Here is a 20,421-nt window from a genome sequence, read left to right as displayed (position 1 = left end):
TTTTCCCCTGTCCAGATCATGATAGCAATTATTTTACATTCAATTATGCAGTCATTCTTATGTGTTTTTTTTTATATACACACTCCTCCACAACCCACACACAATGTTGGCCTACAATGCATATAAAGTTTTAAGAATTTTTAATAATTTCTTTCAGTTTATACATCAAGACAGTTTCACAAAACTTTTGTCCCTAAGACATTTGTTATTGAATCATGCACAATTACCAAGGAGTATTAAACACCTCTACTGAGTATTACATATTTCCTTTACTCATTGGCTGACTTTGACAATAGCGAATGTCCAATCGAGGCTATCAGCGAGTAATTGAGGCCAACCCTCCTAGTGCAAGCGAATTGGACGTCCATTGCCTTCACTGATAGGGAATGGTTTACATTGAACATCAAAATAAAGCATAAATATTTCATTCCCCTAATGGCACGCAGCAGTGAAAACTATTCGGTTTGAGCTCGGACGGAGAGCAGTTTTGCCCTTTTCCTGGTTTGAAGGACACAAAATGAACCAACGAAGCACGGAACCAGCACGCTCGTTTTAGTCAGGGTAAGATTTTGTCATATGATCTACCAGTAGTACCTTTGCAATTGTTAAAATACTTTAGTTGTGTATTTCAGTTTTCATTTCTAGATTAGATTTAAAAAGTCCAATAATGATTAATAATTAAAAAATCAAATAGGATGGCGTGTTTTTTGATGACGAAAAATAGTCACTTGCCCGATAAAGGGTTAAAGTCTGGAGGTTACATTTTTGAATAGCTGTCTACTGTAGTGACCACTGTCCCTGAAAGGGTTAAGTTAAGTTACAATGTACATAATGAAAAATAGTTATGTATTTGTGTAGCTTTTTTTCTTTTTAGCTAACTGGCAGCTTTGCCAACGGTAATGAGTCTGTATAGAAAGAGCGCATACGCCAAAGTCCATTTTCTTGGCTTGGTGGGGGTCTCAGGCCGCCGGGGGGCGCCCCAGCTTCAGGTCATAGGAGACCAAGTGGAAGTTGTCCCACGCAAAGAGCTTCTTTTGTGTCGGGTTGTAATCGATCATGCTGTTGTAGCGGTACTTGTTCTGGAAGGGGACGGCCAAAACATGACCCCGGCTACTGTCGGTGTCGTACATATAGTTGACGGTGGTGTTGGCCGCCGAGTAGCTGGCGACGGTGTAGAGGCGGCCGCAGATGACGAAGGCGTTGGCCACGCCGTTCTTGCGCACAGTGGTCTCCCAGCTCTTGGTGACGCGCAGGTCATGCGGATCCAAGCGGGACAGCACCACGGCACCCTTTGCCTTGCTGGTGGAGTAGACGGCCCACAGGCCACGCTCATCCACCGCGAGGTCGATGTCGGTGTAACCACCCCACGAGTATGGGAACTGGCCGTGGAAGCCGGCGTGAGGCAGTTCACGCCGCGCCGCCACGCTCTCCGACGCCAGGTCAAAGCGGATCAACGTGCGGCTGCGCCGGCGCTGGTAGTAGAGCGAGCCTCGGTACATGGTGGCGCCCGTGCCCTCGAGAGCTTCTGGCAATACCACCACCTGGCAACAGAACGCTTCATTTAACGACAAATACGCACTCTTAAGGGAACAGGCTTCTGCCTAAGCAGCCAAATTCAAAGCATTGCCATATTTCATTGACATCTGTCACAAACGGAACGATTTATAAGCCACTCCAAATCACCTTTGTGGGTAAACCCTTGGAGAATTGCTCCATATTTTGGTATCCGTAGAGCTGCCTGACTTCAGAGCCCACGGTGTCAATGCGCCACACCATGTCGGGCCCGTAGGGAGCCACGGGCTCGGGGTCCTGCATCCACACGCCGTATTTGCCGGCGATGCTGTCGGTTTTCCTGTGAGTGACGGGCTCCGACACGGACGTCAGCACGCCGCAACCTGGGCCGAAAAAAAGGCAATGTTGTTGATGCTTGGCGTACAAGTCCAAATCCAGGAAGTCGCAAGGGCGGGCTAGCATGACGCTGCTATTCGCGTGCTCGACGCGCGTTCAATATTAATAGCGCTGTTTGCTTTGAGGCCGTCACCATGGCGGCAACTTTTTGAGGGGGTGTCATATTTGGCAGTGTCATATTGGCGTGAGGAAAGGTTGTTTGGGTGTTGTATTCATGCCAGAGCTGCTCATGTGAGTGAAGTACAAGAAATTATTGGTTAAATGAAAATTGCATGTTTTGTAGTTTTAGACAATTGTGTAGCCAGTTCTTTTCTTTTAGTCACTTAAAGGTAGGTATATAACTACATTATAGTACAAAAATAGAGCTGTACTGTGTATTTTTTAATGAAAATATCAAAATATAGAAAAAAAATTCAATTCAATTATAATGAAATGATAATAAAGTAAAAAAACAAAGCTCTTTATTTGGGAAAAAAATGAGTGGTTATGATGTCATAATTGGAGTCTAAATTCCAACCCACCTGTGTATTCTTCAGGGGCGGGAACTTCGGTCACCTCAGCCTTGAGCTCCTGGAAGCCCTCCTGCCACGCCGAGTCTGTCGCACGCATAAACACGGATGTGAAAAGGCGTCAGAGTGTTTGTGACGTGAAAAATTGGATGCGGGTGCAAGGCGACCTCCTGACCTCTCCAACTGCTGCTGTCACCCTGCCTGTTGGGACGCGCCATCAGGTGGGACACGGGGCTCGAACCTGCACACAGTCAATCCATGATTTAATTACTTAGCAATAACACGGGGGGGGGGGGGGGGGGTAGTTTGAGAGGCCGTGTGAAGGTAACTCCAGCTTTATAGAATACCACAGTAGGAAGTGGACACCCACATTCTCAGCTGCCGTGGAGACACGCAGTCGGAAAGCGAGGTGACCCCCACGCCATCGTACATTAGCATGTTTTCATTCTGGAGTTTGTTTGAAAAAAAGGCCTGACGAATATCGGAATGAATCGTGTACAAGTTACCAAAAGGTCAACCTCGGCTGCATATAAACAAAAAGCTGTAATGAAGCCGAAAGCTTTAATGGCTTTCATATGTAGTCCGCTAATGACAGAGAAACGGCAGGAAGTAATAACGACGGTACAAAACAAATGAAAACAGAACAGGAGGTTAATGGGCAAAGTCATTTATCAGTCCTACAAGTAAACACATTGTAAGCTGCTGCTCGTATGCATGTGTGGTCCAGATGGGACTCCATCTTTGTTTATTATCCTCAGTTTGCCCTGAATAGGTTGTTATAGCTACACAAGGTGTTTATATATATATATATATATATATATATATATATATATATATATATATATATATATATATATATATATATATATATATATATATATATATATATATATATATATATATATATATATATATATATATATATATATATATATATATATATATATATATGTATGTATACATATATGTATATGTATATATATATGAATACATATATGTATATATATACAGAAAATTCCTCCCCCAAGTCATTTTCTTGAAAAGCCTGGAGCGCGTAATGTCTGCTTCCAGGTTGTGAATTACATTTGACTTGGCACCCGGCTCGCCACGCGAAGGGAAACAGCCGTCGTAAAAGCTCATAAATAGTCAGCTGACCCAACTGGGAGTAAACCGAGTCGGGTGTTTACGCGCAAACTTTCACTAAATGAGAATATTAAAACTGTGAAGGTGGAGGGTAAAAATATCCGGTCATGTATGTTAAACATTATGTGAAGTCACTCATTGGCCGCCATTGATGTGGCAACCATTTCTTTTCAAGTGGGTGGTGCTGGTATTATTTGCAGTCTAATTGGCTCTTACGCGAATCACATTTTTAGATTAGATTAGATTAGAACTTTATTTCAACCCGTATTGGGCATGGAAATGTGCAATGGGACGAAAATCTGCTGAAAAAAAGTTGCTTAAAAGTTGGAGCAAATTGGATGATTGCAATTTCCCAATGTTATTTGGGGTTAAAATAATCTCTTTGTAAACACAGAAAAGGAGATCCTAGACATACTACCTTGTCGTTTCATTTAAAAAGAAACATATAAAGAGAAGAGAATATTATTAAGATTAATTCCCTGACTTCCATTGGTCTCTCAATGAGCACTTTTTACACATGCATATTTTTGACGTGGCGAGTAGATTTGGCCCCCGGGCGCTATCCTTACCTCCCGCCGCTCTCATGATATCGGCTCCCGGCACGGCGGGGGTCTGCGGGGGGCACGGTCTGCTCCTCAGGCTCTCCGTCTCCCTCAGCATCTGCAACAGTCGCCTCTGAAGCGCTTCTTGCTCCCTCTCCAGGCGCTCCTTCTCCCCTTGGAGCAGGTTCCTCTCACCCAGCGCCCGGTTCAGCGCCTCCTGAAGTTCAGCCCCCGCATCAGGTGCGGACGGCACAGATGCTTCCGCGCCCCCTCCCACCAGTCTGGCCACCGTTGCCTCCAGCAGGGAGAGCCTGGCCTGGACGCCCTCCATTTCGGGGCCTCCGACTCGGGGGCAGCTGGCTTCGGAAGGGCTGGCCACGGTGAAGGTGTACTGGCATCGCCCGGCACGGTCGTTGCCTCTCCACAGGGCGGCTCGCTCTTGGGCGTCACCCGGCCGGGCGAGGAACCCCAAAAGGGACAAGGATAGCAGGAGGAACATGACCAAGTATAGCGAGGAGTAAATCCGATGAGACTTTTTAGCGTCTTTCTCCCGGTCACTTCGACTGGACTCTCCCCCGTACCCCACACGGATATTTATACGGTGAGCGGAGAGGTAAAAAGGAGGGAGTGAGGAGAGAGCGAGGGAGGGGTGAAATTAGAATTTACGGGAGGAGTAGGATTGCATGTTTTCAAAGATTTCTTTTAACCCACAGTTCACCCCCAATACAATTATAAACCTTTTCTGAATCTGTAAACACCACATTGTTTTATTTAATAACCCATAAGTAATTATTAGGATATGGCCGACGCGTTCTGAGAAAGTCGGGGCCTCGCAGGGTGAGATTACAGCGGTGTCACCTTTCGTGTGGATGGGTGAGGGGGGGTCATCCGGCTCAGGAGTCGCCTGATGCAGAAAGGGGGGGGGGGGGGGGTCACCTGGGAGTTTTTCAGCGGATGCCAAAAACAGTAGGACATCACTTACTTTGTTAATTATCATTATATATTATTATTAAGTCATGAAAAAAACAAACAAACTGCAAATTCTAGTTCTTTTAACTTGCAGCCTCTAGTATAGTATACAATTTCACTAACTAAATAATTGCATCATAGAAAAAGACAACAATGAATGAAAATTAGTCTATTCAAATGATTCTTTGATTGTAAATGACAAAAGGAGAAGTTAACTAAAATATTGGAATATTTTGAATAATGAAAAATAAAATATTTCATATGGTTTTATTAATAATTGCCCATTTTAAATGGATATGCAATTGTTTAATTTGTTGATCATTAAAATAATACCCCCAGCTGGGTTTCATCCTCTTCCACTTTATTTCCTGCGGGCACCAAATTGAGGCATTTTATCTTTCCCACTCATGGTTGAGGAATAACATTGTATGTCTCTGTACTTTTAGGGAGGAAAGATGGTGGGGGAAAAAGGGGATATGAGCAGCAGCATTAAGTGTTTAACCATGCTTGTTTTCACAAATCTTAGCCAAAGAGGCTTAAAGTCTCTTTCGTTGGAGATTTGTTGCTTTTACTCGCAGAGACTGAGACACTTATATCAATTTACGGCGTGACTAATACCACTTGGCGCTCCACTTTGTGTGTGTTTAATTTCTTTTCATGTGACTCACGGAACCGCTGCTATGCCCGGAATCTGAAGTCATCCCTGAACAAGACCAAAACATACTGTGCTGCCAATGTGGAAGACTTACAAAAAATAAAAAGTCCTCGGCTCACAATGTTACAGGAGGGTGAGATTTTCGGCACGATTGTTTTTAAACAGGCATGTGATTGTGTGGATGTTTTTAACAGTCCCAGACTGCTTCTGTTTAAAACGTCACATAAAAGCGTCACCCCTGGGTGGAGGTGCCATGGTCGGGGCCCAAGTGATATAAAAGACCCCGGTCGGACGACAATGAGCTCTTAGATATGTTGGAACTTTTACCAGTCCAATGAAATGTCTAAACTTTATTTTTCCTCATTTTATTTTTGCCCAAGCATATGCAAAATGGATTATACCGTCACATGTACGATTTTAAACTGTTATTCATTGGCAAAAACATTTTTCTTATGAGTTTTCCCACATATCGACTTCAGATGTGGAAGCCACCAGGCAAAATTGAGACAATGGAGGTGTCCAATTGCAAAAACGGGTAGATCTCAAAGATATTAACATTTTTGGACTCTCCATAAACTCTGTTGTGTGTTTTTGGGGCATGTATCCATATCATGTTTTTGGGAAAAAATACTTTTTCTTTTAATACTAAATGAATGCCTACCCACTTAACTGTAAATTAATAGCCTTCACCTGGTTAGACCCAGCTGGATGCTAATTGGCTGCCACTAACAGCACTAGAGGTCTATTCTACTTAAACTAGTAGTTTTTTTTGTTATACAAGTGTTTTTATTTTGGGTAACAGGTATAAGAAAAAAGATTGTACATGACTTTTTCTGCTTGACCTGATTAGAGTTCTATTTGAAGCGTTCCCTCATCACCAAATGGTGTTTAGTTCCATCAACCCGAAAACCAGACCAAACTGGAAAAATGACTTTTAAAAGCACTTTATTTCAGACACAGAGGATGAGATAAACATTGGAATGCTTACACCAAGTGCGGCGTCACACAATCGACACGTAAAACTTGGAATAAATTAAAAGACATTAAATAGCAAGGCTTGTTTAAACCAGACTGCTTCACAGCTTTAAAAACGATGTCTAGAATTCTAACAAGCCGAGCTTCAAAACTCAACACAACTAAAAAAAAAATAGTGCAGTGCATTGGTGCTGTTGACTATTCCTGGTCTAGAAACATTCATGATCTGCGAGTTTGACTGACTTAAAAAAAAAAAAAGAAAAATGCAAAGCCTCTTAAATCATTGACTGCCCTAGACTTCCAAAATAAATTTGATGCCCAGCTCCGTAAATGGCAGGCTTTGGTAAAGAAATAATGAAAAGCATGAAAAAGTCCCCCCTTTATTAACTAGATTGGCAGGTTACACGGTAATGTCACATATCAAACTACTACTTGGTGCAAAGAGGGATGCGTCCAATGAAAACGAGTCTACGCTTCCTATAATTCCAAAGTAGGGATGAAGGCGGCCAACCTTAGTGATGACAAAGTAAGGGTGGTGTCTTCCGGCGTCCACCCCTTGATTGGACGGTGGGACCGTTTGAAGAGATTTTGAGAAAGACGAGGATGGAGGTAGTCCCTCGTCTTGGTTTGTAGACATTAGCGATACCGCAGAATAACTGGAACTGAGACAGCAAAGTTTTCAGTCACCACATACCGTCTATTTGGCTTTTAAGTGCCATTTAATTCTAACCGTGGCTTATGAGACATATTTGTAATTCAATACAAATGACTCCAATTAAATTTCACTGAAATCTCATCTTTTTGACCATTGTAGAAACCCGTCAAAGATTGGAACGATACGGAATATCTAAAAGTGTCAATGTTTATCGACGTTTCCATGGATTTTCAATTCGATTGTGCTTAACAAATTGAAATCTCAATCCAGGTGGATGTATGGTGGTATCCTTTTACTCTCCAAAACTTGGTGCCATTACAAAAGAAGCTATTAAACCCACAAGCACTATGAGGACTTTGAGAGGAATTTGTCTTCTACCATATAAAAAGGCAAGGTAAATATGACTAATATTCCCATTAGGTATTTATTGCCACCTGTTTTTTATTTTTATATTTAATTTAAGTCGTGTTTTTGTAGTTTCTGTGACAGTTTAGCTCCCATGACGGGCTGGCTGTAACTTGGTATCCTAATGATGTTAATTTTTTGGATCAATCCAATCTTTATGTAAATATCCCATATTATGACATCAACATATAGCCTTAGAGTTAAGTTATGTTTGCATTTTTCCTAAATTTGAGCAAACGTGTGGGCTTCATCCTCACCAATGATTATCAACAGGAGACCCACCACCACCAAAGCGATGATCATCTTCATCTGAAAACAAAAGGGGCAGGAGAAGCCTCTTGACACTTGTTGTGCAAAGGGGGGGAGGGGGGCTGCCGATAACACACCTTCATGTTCCGCCACATCATCCTCCTGTGCAGCTGTTTGGATCGGCTGCTGAAGGCCGACGCGTTGTCCGACAGACTCTCTGGAAAAAGTGAAAAAGTCACATGAGGACAAGTAAGGAGAAATTCTAGGAGAAGCTGTGGATCGCGTTTACTCGGACTGACGTGACTCAGACTGCGCCGAGGTTACGCAAGGTTCCAAAACATGTGACCACTAGCCTTTTTTTATACACAACAGGACAAAAACACATTTTGATGCTTACTACTTATGGCTTTTTGGTGTAATCCCGCCCGCCCGTTGCCGGGACACCGACCCCACTTGTTAACAGAGCGTTCGTTAGCGTGCAGAAACACTCCGGTCCCCTCTTCCGAGGTCGGTCAGACCTCCCCTGCGAGTCTTTGTCGTGCGTCTGCCGTCTCTCGTGAAGACGCTCGTTAACCCGACAGAATGTAAGCAAGTCCAACTTCCGAGGTTGCACCTGTGACGAGCGCCCGAGGGCGACGCTCACGACACGGTCTCGCAAATGTCTTCCACGTGTGTGTTGTTGGCCACTCGGATACAAGAACTGCTTGAATGCCAAGAGAATGGCCACTTCCCAATGTGTTCATCATTGAGCTGTTGTTTGGAGTGCAAATTTGCTCCAGAAACACATGTTGTTGTTTTTTTTTTTTTTTTACACATTGACATCACAACACAAACTTTTAGCATACAATAGCCCATTCAGTAGAGTATATATTCTTTTTTTTTTTTATATATATATTTTTAGTCATTTTCTATGACTCACCTGACTTGTCTTGCAGGTCGTCGAGACGCTCGCCTCTCTCGATCACCTTGGAGATGTTCTCCTGCATTACGTCAATCACCTCGTCCACCTGCGACTGGACGCTGACAACCACCAGGACACAAAGAGTGGTCAGTATTTTGTTTTCTATTTTTTTTTTGGTTTTTTGTTTCAATCCACCGTAAATCAAATGTATTTGAACAGGACGGCCCCTTTTTTTTCCAAGAGGGATTTGCTTTGTTCAGGACCAACAGCTTAAAAACAGTGTGCATATTAAACAATGTGCCACAAAAAGTACCAACAAAAGCCCCCTGTAAAGAAAACAAACAGCGTATGCAAAATAAGCAGACCCCACTGACTGTGACTTGGACTCACTGTTTTAGCTTTTCATTCTGTCCTCCCATTCGGGGTCCCGTCGGGCCACGCCTGAAAAATAGGGAGAAAGCCAGTCAGGACCATAACAGCACCATGGTTCACTCTTTCTGCGACGTGGATGATGCTAGATGGATTGGACATCTATTCCCCATCAATGACAGCCAATGAGCTAAACTGTCCAACTGACCCTTTGGGTCATGACCTAATCTTTCCTATCCTCCCATTTGTGTCCTAGTCACTGGATTGCATACCCACTTTTTGACCACCCTCCATAAGCACATGCAAACTCACAGAAAAAAGTCCTCCTCCTCATCTGAATCTTCTTCCAGCAGATTCCTCTGTGAAGAGAAAAAGGGCCCGATTACCAAAAGGTACATCACTCTTCCACAGATGACTATTTTTTTTTATAAATATTGCTCTGGATTTGAATATCTCTGAAAGGGCATTGGTATTACTTCGATAAAAGGATAACATTTTTCTTTTACAGGGGTGCTGAACTTTCCGCTCAAGCTCATTTGGAGATTTACGAGGATCATGATGAGGGGTGACTCGTCTGATCACTGTCTCCACCTGAGCCAACATCAAAAGAAGCCAGCCCGTGCCAATGAAGGACCGGATCCAATGCGTGAGCGCGGATCAAGAGGTACGGACGAGGGGCTAAAAGAAGCGGCGACATGTAACACCCGACGCTATTTGTGGCGAATCAGCGAGGGCGGGCGCATTCAATTTTTAACAGCAGAAGAGAGGCTCGCTTTCTGATTGGCCGGCGGCGTGGCGGGAGATCACTGTTGCTGTGGTGTTCTCAGCACTGCGCGTTTGTGGGATGTTCCGGGAGATTATTGAAGTATCAAGACCATCATCCAACCTTGATTAAGTAACCACAGCAAACCAAAACAGGTGCATTTTTAACTCATTGATGACAATAATAAAAAATAAAATTGAAAAATCAACAATAAGTCCAAATCGTAATTTTACAAGTCGGTGTGAAAAATTAGACATTTTCGTGTTTCATTAATTCCTGTTGCTGACAGTTTTAAATGAACAGATATGTATTCAGATTTCTGCAATGCAAAAAGGGTGCCCACATCTTTAAAAAAGATTGAGAAACAGTAATTTGCACCACTAATACAACATAAATAATAATAAGTGATGCAAACAAACCCTCTCGCTGCGAACCGACCCCGTGACCTCATCGTCGTTGAGATGTCTTTTAAATTTGGGGGGCATGTTGTCGTCAAGTTGCTGTTGCTCCTCCCGGTCGGGCTCCCTCTGTCGTCAGGGGAGAGAAGCCATTACAACTATTATTGTGAGAGAATATTGCAATACCAAGTTTCATTAGACACTACTACCACATAATCTTTGTTTCACTCTGATCAACCATAAAGCTTGTACCATTGAGTCCAGTGCAATTTGGAAACAGGCGCTTTCCCCACGTTCGATTCTGGCACCGAGACTGGAAACCTTTCAGCGCAAGGAAGTTTCCGATAAATGCAGAACAGAAGAAACTAGGGCGAGTAAAAGAGAGAAAGTGCGGGTAACAAAAGCTAGTAAGTAAGGAACATAGAAAATAGAAAGGCAATAGGAAAATCTCTTTCAATCCATTTATTACTTTTCTCAATGCCCATCTTAAGACCAACATTTGTCAAATAAATGTCAATGGGCCGAAAAACGAGAGCCATTAGGGCCTTACAGCCTCCATCTTTGGGACCTTTATTTAGGTTTCACATGCACATTGTGGAAAAGAACATTAAAAACAATCAACACAAACAAAAACAACAGTAAAAACTAAAGGTGTTATGACTGAAATAATAAATATAGTAACAGTCTGGATGATAGTTTTTTTAATTTGAGCTCAGAAATAAGTCACTTGAAAAGGAAAGGAGAAATAATTAGAAGACTAAAATGTCATTTATCAGAGATGGAGTCAATATAGAAATGAGTGCGCAGGATGACAGGAAGGCAAAGATGCTGCTGTCAATGTAATTATTTTCTTTACTGTTCTCCATTTAGCCTTCTCTGACAAACACAGCTGTCACACAGCTGTTTCGTACTATAAACATTTGCCACCACAATAGTTGAGTCACAAAGCAACGCTTTATGTCGTAAAATGAACGAAGACGTTGCAAATGAACGAGCTATGTCACTCCTCTTTGACATGTCACAGCCTCCATGCTAAACTACGGATGCTAACAACAACCGACACTCGATTGAGCTAATAAAATAAGCGAACCTCGGAAGACTCACTCTTTAGGGTGCCAGGTTGGTGCGAGGTTTTATCAAATAATGTCCCAAAAAGACCGCATTGTGGATGTTAATCGAGCTTCCTTCACTACTCCTGCTACTGTTTTGCGATAGCTTGATCACGGATCAGCTGACCAGAAAATGGCAGGAAGTCTGTCGGAAAACCGCACCCACCCTTTCTAAAATATCTCATACAGGTCATTAATATACTGTTTTGCTTGTATTTGTTTTAAGTTATAAAACGGAAAACATGCCAGTATAACAGGGTTAAAATCATTCTGAACGTAATGGATTTTTAGGAAGTAAAACGGCGTTGTTACACACTAGTCTGGCCTATTTATAGACGGCAGTTATATGCATTTGTAATTACACAAATCAAAAACATACAATAATAATATTTACATAAAAAGTTTTTTCCTACTGATCAATAATAGCCATTTGGTCTATATTTAGGTTAGCGGTCTTAAGTCTCTAAATAGCTATCGATTGTAATAAACTCCGTCCACGAAAGGATTAAAAACAAAAACAAATCACGATGAGTTCCAGTGTCTTTTCCTACCCTGCCTGTAGGTGGCAGCAGCGTCTTTTCCAAGCCTCGTTGCGAAAAGAAGAAGCTTCACTGGGAAGCAAGTCGCCCACTTAATGTTGGTGCACATTTAATATTCGTTGGAGGGGAATGTAAAGTGTTTTTTTTATTATTATTTGCAGACAAATTAAAAAGTTACAGAGTGAAAGTCTCCTCTGGCCAAGTGGATATGCAGCATGTGAACGAGCCTCACCCGCTGTTCGGCGGTGCCTTCTCGGCTGTCCTGCCTCACAGCGCCGCGGACGTGAGCCAGCTGCGCGAGATTCCGGACAACCAGGAAGCCTTCGTCCACCCCAACACCGACCAGAGCTTGATCGTGGAACTGGTCGAGTACCAAGGCCACGTGTCGGACCCAGACGCTGCCCCGTTCCACTTCGAGGACATCGCCGGGAACAACGCCGCCTCGCAGCCCGGCGCCCATGAGATCATCGGCGTGATCCCCCTGTCCAAAGCGTCACTCTCGCTGTCGGCCTGCCACTCCGCCTGGGTGCTGACGGGAATCCAGTGCGTGTCCAAATACAACGAGACGGCCCGGAACCGGGTCAGGCTCCACCTGGGCGTCTTCCGCCTGCCGCAGTTCGGAACCGACGTTCTGGTGACGTTCAACGACCCGCAGAGCATCTGCCCGGACAGCAGTAGCATCCCCCCGGCCATGGAGCCCGGCATTTTGCCTTGGACTGCGGACGACTTCCAGCATCTGCTGCAGTCGCTCACCCTTCACAACCCAGAACTTTTTGGTTAAAATAACAAAAAAAAAAAAAAACGCCTATTATTTTTATCTGCAGCCCCTCCCAAATGTTATTCCACTCCAAAAATAAAATGACTATATTTCGTTATATTACACCAAGCAAGTATGCTTTTTCATCCAAGGAAATGTGATTTAGTATCCCTGGTTACCCACATTCCTGTGATCCTAGTGAGGATAAAGTGGTACAGAAAATGAGATGAGATGTTAAGGGTGGCACGGTGGAAAGTTGTTGGCACTTCGGCCTCAGTTCTGGGGTTGAGGGTTTGATTCCCGGGAAGTACTTATTGTGTGGAGTTTTTGCATGGGTTTTCTCTGGGTACTCCAGCAGTGATCAAACAATATGGGGTTTTCAACATCGATTATTAGCAGTTAGAGGCCAATAAAATTTAAAAAAACATTACTAACAAACAACTAGTCCTAGTTGGAATTTTTCCATCACTTTGGAACCAAAAAAAAAAAAAACGTTCTTCCCCCTCACTCCCGTTTACAGGAAACATTTATGGAAAGTCATTAGTTTGCGCCCTTTGGAACAAAAAAAAACGAGTCAACCATTTGGTATGTGGCACAAAGGTCTCTTTGATACTCCTGTGGGTTCTTGTTATCCCTTTTAAGAGCATCTGGAGGTTTTCATGTGGGTCAGGTATGTTCATCTAGAAGCCACATCAAAACCTCCGCATCCTCTTGTGTAATCATGGCAGACAGACACCAGGTTTACGTCTTGCAGTCCTTTTCCTGTTTTTCCTCCTGTGTTAGAAGGGCAAAATCTTGCTTTTCCACCAATTGGTTTTACCTGTCGTCTACACACGACTTTGTTTGAATTCACATGTGTTGCACGTGGGCCGTATCCGTCACGTTATCATTCTGTACTGTGATTTGTGACTCAATGGGTAACTTACTATCCAAAATTCCCTGCTTATTCCAGCTCCGTTTGGGCTGCAGATATTCTCGTTCTCTCTCTACCTCCCCTGAAGCAGCCAGCCTGAACAATCATCATGATTTTCCTTGGCTTTAATCTGCTGCTCCCATCAGGAATCTGGATCTTCTTATGTGAGTAATGCTCCTTCATTTCACATCACATTTTGTCTTGGAATCTACTGTGCATCCAGAAAGTATTAATAACCTTGCTTTATGTTTTACGCATTATCCCCCAAAAGAATAAAAAAATCTCTAAAACCACATCCTCTGATGACAAATTTGGAGGAGTGGCAGATGGGAAAGGAATGACATTTTTACAAAATGACAAACTCAAGACCTATTTTCGTATAAAAAAACAACCAAAAAAAAAACAGCTAAGCTTTTAAATATTTCCCAGTATTCAATAGTACTTTCCATTAAAAAATGTTGAAGTCCAAGGGAAAAAAAGAATTTATTGGATTTTAGTGGAATAAGAGAATAAAGGACACACATTTACATCTTGAGGAACCATAAAATAGCTATTGGTTCACTTAAGTTTCTACATTTTCGGCATGATTTTTCCCACTACACAATAACACGATTATAAAAAAAAACATTTATTTTCAATACACTTGGAGCTCTTTTGTAGTCATTTCTCCTCTCCATGATTCGTCTTCCTACGCTTGGCTGGCGTTGAAAAGTGCTCCGACATGGACGCCAGTGCCCGGTACCGGTGAGATATGGAGTTTTTCACTTGTTTAGGCAACTCTGCATATCTGGAACAACATGATTGTTTTTTTTTTTTCTATGTCAAGTATAATAACATTTTAATTGTTTAAAAAAACTGCTATGACCACTGTAGTGGTAAAAGTTTTGGACATTTGTTAATCTCTGGGTCCCCCGTGTGGTAAATCCCCAACACAAGCACCTACGTTTTGTCATAACCTTCAGGTTGGAAACACGGATCCCATCCAAAGTCTCGAGGTCCCCGAGGTTCTACGATGTGCCCCTGAAAAAAAATCATGATGACTTAGGACATGCGTTACATTGTCCCGGGTTTGATGTGAAGGCACCTGTGTTATTCCTCTGAAGAGCTGCACCGGCTGGTCTTTTCCAGATGTGAAGGCAAAGGTGCACAGAGCCCAGGCGGATTTATCCTCAAAGCCGGCGAGAAGTTTGTACAACCCTTAAAAAACACACACACAATTACAGGCTTGCGGATTCAATGTTTTGGATGGAGAGATCAGGGTGTACACTTTTTTTTTAATTTTATTTAATCCATAGAGGCTTCACATTGCAACATTCAATGTTAAGCAAGTAACTGTTGCTCACCTTCTGGCTTGAGTTGTTCTAGGAACCACTTTCTGAAAAACAAAACATGTATTTTGTGAGATTTACCAAAACAAAACAAATCATTTTTTCTTTTAATATAAAACGTTTAATAGTATTTCTTTAAAACTATTTAGCAAGTGAAAAAGTGAAATGATTGCAAGTTAAATTTGATGATTAATCATCCATCAAAATAATCAGTTGTGGCAACCCTAATATACAGTGTATTAAATTTAAAAACTGACATGTATGGGCCGGGCAATCCCCCCAAAGCCTTGAAACATAGACAGGTGTCTTCAACAATGACTGGTCCGTCAACCTGAACAAAATATACAGTAATAAACTTTCTATACCAATTTTAAAGGATAAAAATACAACATTTTATAATAGTACAGGTACCTCTTTTGCAGCCTCTTTGCATTTCTGTATGGAAATCTCATCTGGCTCTCCTTGGTACTCAGGTACTACAAAAGTTGATGGATAGATAAAAAATATATAAATATAGTGAAGTTCGATGAAACAGTAATACGTTCTACACATACCTTATACTTACAGTCAATTTTCTTTGAAATAAGTTTGTAGGGAAACTTATCGCCAAGAATCTGAACTACCTGTGAAGCCAAGTGGTAATTGATGAGAATTATAAGGCTGCAACGCCACAAATAACCGGCAGGTGGCTGTGACGTGCGTGAAGAGTCTCAAAGCGATTCATGTGTATTGGTTAAAGCGTCACTAATCTTTCATTATGGACAGCAACAGATATACATACTATTGAATAAAAATCACTACTAAACTGATAGTACTGTTACTACTAAGGTGTCCTACCTCTTCAAGCTTTTTCGCGTTTCCAGTGACAAACACTACATGCCGACCAACCGGAACCGCCATGTTGGCTCCTCTTCTTACTCGTTGCCTGATTTTTCTTCTTCTACGGTTTATAGGTGAATGGATATCTTAAATATGACATAAAGCAGGATACCTAACGTGTTTCAACATATTTTATGTAGAAATTAATAATTATTAGAGTTTATAAAATGTTATTTATATTTTGTCATTGTTTGACACTCGCCCGGTTATAATTTCACACGGTTATTTAACCTCAAGCACCAAGCAACGACCAATAGAAAACAAGTGTTCATTATTTTAAGCCAATGAACGAGTGATCTAAAATAGCATATTGTTATGTAGCCAATCAGATGCACGTACGTCTAGCAATGTTGTCCGGGCTAAAACTACCATGCGGGTTGAATTGTTGACGTACTGCCCCGGGTCTCCAGATTTTGTGCACAATTTAGAAAAAATAAATTGAAGTAAAAATGAGTTTATTACCTAGGACGGCAGAGGAATTTAGTTCTGCTGAGTACTGGGAGAAATTTTTCAAGAAGCGAGGTGAGAAGTCTTTCGAATGGTATGGAGACTACAACAAACTATGCGGCGTTTTGCACAAGTACATCAAAATGCAAGACCAGGTAAACTCATTCCTACATAAATTTACATTATATGCTTTTTCTTAACTTAAGACCTTAATACTGAAGTCATTTTGAACACTTGGAATACAAATAGCACTGCAAACTTCTATTTATAGGTCTATATTTGATTGTAGTTTCTACATTTAGGATTACAAACAATGCAAAGAAAAGAGATGAGCCTAAAACGTTGAAAATGTTTGATTCGTTTTGTAAGATAAACCTCTTTCATGTGTGTCTTTTCCTAAATAAACTCCTCTATTAAAAAAAAACCCAAAACTTTCAAATTGTTTTGCTTAATTTTTCCAACTGGTCAAAAACACACCAGATCAGATCACATGAAGCTAAGTTGAGACTATTGTTTTTCAAGGTTAAGTTTTATTATCGAACAAGCATTTTCCCAAAGCTGACAATTTCCGTATTTCAGGTACTGGTGGTCGGCTGCGGCAACTCCGAGTTGAGCGAGCAGCTTCACGACGTGGGCTACAAGCACCTGACCAACATTGACATCAGCGAGACGGTGGTGTCCCACATGAATCAACGTAACGCCGAGCGGCGACCTGGCCTGACGTTCCAGCAAGTGGACGCCACTCAGATGCCGTACGAAGACTCGTGTTTCCAGGTTTGCCTGGACAAAGGCACCCTTGACGCGATGGCATCTGAGAAAGGAGGAGAACTGGCGAGGAACATGCTCACCGAGGTACTATCAAAGTGACGGTACCTGTAGACTTTTTGAATTCAACTGATTGTACGTATGTTGCCGTGTGTTTGCAGGTGGGGCGCGTACTTAGCATTGGCGGACGGTACGTGTGCATCACGCTTGCTCAGGAGAGTGTAATCCGTCTGGCAGTTGAGCATTTTGTCCAGCTGGGATGGGCAGTGAGGCTTCACTGCCTCCAGGAAGAAACCAGTGCCGAGGAGGACGGCGATTCTTTCGCCCTTCCCGTTTTTGTCCTAGTCTGCACCAAGTTCCGCCTGCCCATGCCGGTGCCCATTTTGGAGATGTGCCTCGGCGACGACGGCGCCCCAAACCGTCTGGCACTCGCGGGCGACTTGTTGGCGGCCGTTCGGGAACGGCAGGCCTACTCGGTCCTGAGAAAGAAGCTTCGCACTCGCACGGATGCCGAAGCAGACCCATCGCTCACACTCTGCCATGCAAAAACTGGTTTGCCCAGATACACTCTTACCGTACAGGATTCACCCCCAACTGCCAAGGTGCCAAGGTTCAACCAGTTTGCCATATTTATTGGTGAGTAATGTTTTTTTTTTTTTTATTTATTTATTTTTTAATTCGACACCTTGTATGAATGATCATGTAAAAGTCATGTCTGCTTCTCTGTTGCAGTGCCACAAGGCAGTGAGACAGCGTGGCTATACAGCTCCAGCGAGGGCCGACGGCAACTGGCGGCCAGTGCCAACTTCCGCCGTCTGGTGGTTGTGGCTATGCACAGGAATCAAGAGTACGCTGACATGCAAGCCGTTCAGTCGGAGCTCTCCCCCATGGTGATGGACCTGGCTCCCCCGGGAATGCCGCAAAATCAGCAGGTAGGTGGAGGCGGTGTGAATGGACCATCCCAACACTTGGGGTGATCTTAACTTTTTTTGTTTCTTTCTAATCAGGTCCCATTTCTATCAGTGGGCGGCGACCTGGGTTGGCGTGAGGAGGTGAGCAGGGGTGTGAGCGAGCACACCGGAGAGTATTGCGTGGAAAATGTCAAAGGGGAAGACGGCGAGCTGTATCGCAGGCTGGTCTTTCTGTCCAATGCGGCGCTGGTGCAGTCTGAGAGTCGTCTGGTTTCATCCAATAGCAGTCAGTTGATGTTTTTTTTTTGTTTTGCATTTATTTCCCCATCCACGGCTGATTCAAAACCAAATGACACACTTGCTTAAAATGTGCCTTTCATTCAGCATCAGGTCAGAAAAAGAAGAACAAAAAAAAATTCAAAGTGCCGCCATCATCTTCCCTGTCAGTGCACAGCGGCTTCCTCTGTTGCGCCCACCACGAAGTCATGGTGGCCGGTCTCGCCATGCTGGGTATAGGCAAGGACAAAAACAAAGGTGAATTGAAAGAAAGTGTGACAGATTGTTTGTAGCAGTTACTTTTTCAATCTAACCACAATAAAAAAAATCAAATCACTTCATTCTGAGGGGAAAAAATGGAATCAGTGCTCTTTAGCAACCTTCTTTTGAATTAGTCATTGCTTTTGTAAGATTTGCCATGGACTGTTTTCTTCAACTTACCCTAAAGATTTTCAATCTGATGGTGATCCTGATTGTGCCATTGACTTTATTTGTTGTTTTTACTGAACGTTTTGTGCGGCAATAGTAACCCTAGTATAATTGTGTCATCTTTTCTCTCTATCTTAAGACTTCCCAGTGAAAGTGCTACTAATTGGACTCGGAGGAGGTGGCCTGCCCCAGTTTCTTCGTGACTTTGTTCCCGGCATATCTGTAGAGGTGGCAGAACTGGATCCCGTGGTTTTGGAGGTTGCCAAGGATTGGTTCCAGTTCCGACCAGATGATCGCCTCACCGTCACCCTCGGTGATGGCCTTGAGCGCATCTGTTTCCTGGAGAAAGAAGGTAAGTAATACGACTACTGCTTGACGTTAAGATCGTGCCACTTGCTAAACCTATTGTATGTCTGTGTGGGAGTAAAACTTTTTAACAATGTTGATATGCAGTATAATTCTTTTTGTGTCCAGGTGGTAATTCGTTTGATGCCATCATGTACGATGTGGACAATAAGGACAGCACGTTGGGTATGAGCTGTCCACCTGCCGCTTTTGTGGAAAACTCCATCATTCAAAAAGTTGCCAATCTCCTGACCCCTAAAGGTATTGTATTCCATTTTCTATGTAAAATTTAACTTTTGATTATCTACAAATAGTTGTTGGCAACTATAAAACATTGGCTGTCCAGTCATACCTTAATATTTTCAGTCTTCCTTCTTGCATGCTATTGTAGAAGCTAATCTCATTTCATTTCTGAGAAATTAGAAAATAAAATGTCTATAAAAATCTATTCTTTTGGTTCCGTAGGTATTTTCATACTCAACCTGGTGTGCCGCGACCCCGCCCTGAGGAAAGACGTGCTGGAACGCGTGAGCCGGGTGTTTCCCGACATTCTCTCCCGGAAAATTGACGGGGAGGTCAACGAAGTGCTGCTCTGTCGACAGAGCCAAAGCCAAAACGTGGGTGTCACGCCGTCGCTGAAGCAAGCGGGACATGATCTGCAAAAATCACTGCGCTCCAGCTCGACCCACGCCCCCAAAATAGACATTGCTGACTTGTTGAAAGATATGAAAATGGTGTGAGGGTGTCTGGGACTTAAAGCAGGGTTGAAGAAATAACAGCTAAAGACAAAATTATACATAATGTATATGTATGAAAGTATACAATAAGAAACTAATATGCAAGTATATATAATAAGGAACTATTCTTTTAAATCTGGCTTTTGGAAGATTGAACTGGTTGACCATCAGAAAGGTTTGCATTGGCTTTTATACTTTACTTCCATTGTATTTTTTTTTTTTTAACCAAAAAGCCTTATTCCATACAAGTACAGAATTTTCTGAAAATGTTGACACATTGCAACTTAACTGGTTCATTGTGGATTCAAGCATTTTGGCCAGGTACATTTTAGATGAAAATTTAAAATTGCAAAGATATTTTGAGGTCTCATCAGAGATGTTCAAGCTGATTTAATTCAAGCTTGAGGGGAAAGAGTGAGCATTAAACCTCTAAATCCTGTAAATACTTCCCTCAATGCCCTGAATAGTATTATGTGTTGTATGTGCTATTGCCAAATAAAATAGCAGTGCATTTTATGTTATCTGAATCAGTCCTGTCTCATTTA

The 20,421-nt window shown here is 42.5% G+C and overlaps 5 protein-coding genes and 1 long non-coding RNA gene across 9 annotated transcripts; 3 read left to right on the top strand and 3 right to left on the bottom strand.

Annotated features, from left to right (window-relative positions):
• Nucleotides 1-123: 123 nt before the first annotated feature.
• On the bottom strand, nucleotides 124-4,671 carry myoc (myocilin). Its single transcript, XM_077717910.1, has 5 exons — nucleotides 4,130-4,671; nucleotides 2,593-2,658; nucleotides 2,430-2,504; nucleotides 1,684-1,895; nucleotides 124-1,541 (listed from the first exon to the last, which is right to left on the bottom strand). Exons 1-5 carry the CDS (start codon nucleotides 4,599-4,601, stop codon nucleotides 960-962), a joined length of 1,407 nt encoding a protein of 468 aa, XP_077574036.1. The 5' UTR covers nucleotides 4,602-4,671; the 3' UTR covers nucleotides 124-959.
• A 1,983-nt stretch (nucleotides 4,672-6,654) lies between these two features.
• Nucleotides 6,655-11,727, bottom strand: vamp4 (vesicle-associated membrane protein 4). 3 transcript variants are annotated; one of them, XM_077717542.1, is made up of 9 exons: nucleotides 11,532-11,727; nucleotides 10,694-10,806; nucleotides 10,463-10,570; nucleotides 9,593-9,639; nucleotides 9,302-9,352; nucleotides 8,930-9,030; nucleotides 8,148-8,227; nucleotides 8,019-8,070; nucleotides 6,655-7,363 (listed from the first exon to the last, which is right to left on the bottom strand). In XM_077717542.1, the coding sequence occupies exons 2-9, from the start codon at nucleotides 10,694-10,696 to the stop codon at nucleotides 7,338-7,340; spliced, it is 468 nt and encodes a 155-aa protein (XP_077573668.1). In that variant the 5' UTR covers nucleotides 10,697-10,806; nucleotides 11,532-11,727; the 3' UTR covers nucleotides 6,655-7,337. The 3 variants fall into 3 exon arrangements, with proteins under 3 accessions (XP_077573668.1, XP_077573667.1, XP_077573669.1); XM_077717541.1 differs by having other exon boundaries at nucleotides 11,546-11,726; XM_077717543.1 differs by lacking the exon at nucleotides 10,694-10,806 and having other exon boundaries at nucleotides 11,546-11,727.
• LOC144197012 (uncharacterized) lies at nucleotides 8,881-10,227 on the top strand. Its single transcript, XR_013326454.1, has 3 exons — nucleotides 8,881-9,057; nucleotides 9,537-9,672; nucleotides 9,789-10,227. It is a non-coding gene; the product is annotated as an uncharacterized LOC144197012 (long non-coding RNA).
• rangrf (RAN guanine nucleotide release factor) lies at nucleotides 11,435-12,975 on the top strand. Of its 2 annotated transcripts, none has more exons than XM_077717540.1 (2): nucleotides 11,435-11,560; nucleotides 12,251-12,975. In XM_077717540.1, the coding sequence occupies exon 2, from the start codon at nucleotides 12,298-12,300 to the stop codon at nucleotides 12,868-12,870; it is 573 nt and encodes a 190-aa protein (XP_077573666.1). In that variant the 5' UTR covers nucleotides 11,435-11,560; nucleotides 12,251-12,297; the 3' UTR covers nucleotides 12,871-12,975. The 2 variants fall into 2 exon arrangements, with proteins under 2 accessions (XP_077573666.1, XP_077573665.1); XM_077717539.1 differs by having other exon boundaries at nucleotides 11,483-11,739.
• A 1,248-nt stretch (nucleotides 12,976-14,223) lies between these two features.
• Nucleotides 14,224-16,148, bottom strand: itpa (inosine triphosphatase (nucleoside triphosphate pyrophosphatase)). The gene is made up of 8 exons (XM_077717180.1): nucleotides 15,925-16,148; nucleotides 15,653-15,710; nucleotides 15,499-15,563; nucleotides 15,345-15,418; nucleotides 15,103-15,134; nucleotides 14,844-14,956; nucleotides 14,703-14,779; nucleotides 14,224-14,546 (listed from the first exon to the last, which is right to left on the bottom strand). Exons 1-8 carry the CDS (start codon nucleotides 15,985-15,987, stop codon nucleotides 14,420-14,422), a joined length of 609 nt encoding a protein of 202 aa, XP_077573306.1. The 5' UTR covers nucleotides 15,988-16,148; the 3' UTR covers nucleotides 14,224-14,419.
• A 176-nt stretch (nucleotides 16,149-16,324) lies between these two features.
• mettl13 (methyltransferase 13, eEF1A lysine and N-terminal methyltransferase) lies at nucleotides 16,325-20,392 on the top strand. Its single transcript, XM_077716668.1, has 9 exons — nucleotides 16,325-16,568; nucleotides 16,993-17,265; nucleotides 17,340-17,814; nucleotides 17,911-18,110; nucleotides 18,186-18,375; nucleotides 18,474-18,623; nucleotides 18,934-19,146; nucleotides 19,269-19,400; nucleotides 19,605-20,392. Exons 1-9 carry the CDS (start codon nucleotides 16,416-16,418, stop codon nucleotides 19,877-19,879), a joined length of 2,061 nt encoding a protein of 686 aa, XP_077572794.1. The 5' UTR covers nucleotides 16,325-16,415; the 3' UTR covers nucleotides 19,880-20,392.
• Nucleotides 20,393-20,421: the final 29 nt, after the last annotated feature.

Source organism: Stigmatopora nigra, chromosome 5 (assembly GCF_051989575.1).
Source record: "Stigmatopora nigra isolate UIUO_SnigA chromosome 5, RoL_Snig_1.1, whole genome shotgun sequence".
In the NCBI taxonomy this organism is placed as follows: Eukaryota; Metazoa; Chordata; class Actinopteri; order Syngnathiformes; family Syngnathidae; genus Stigmatopora; species Stigmatopora nigra.
This window is presented reverse-complemented; position numbering and strand designations above follow the sequence as displayed.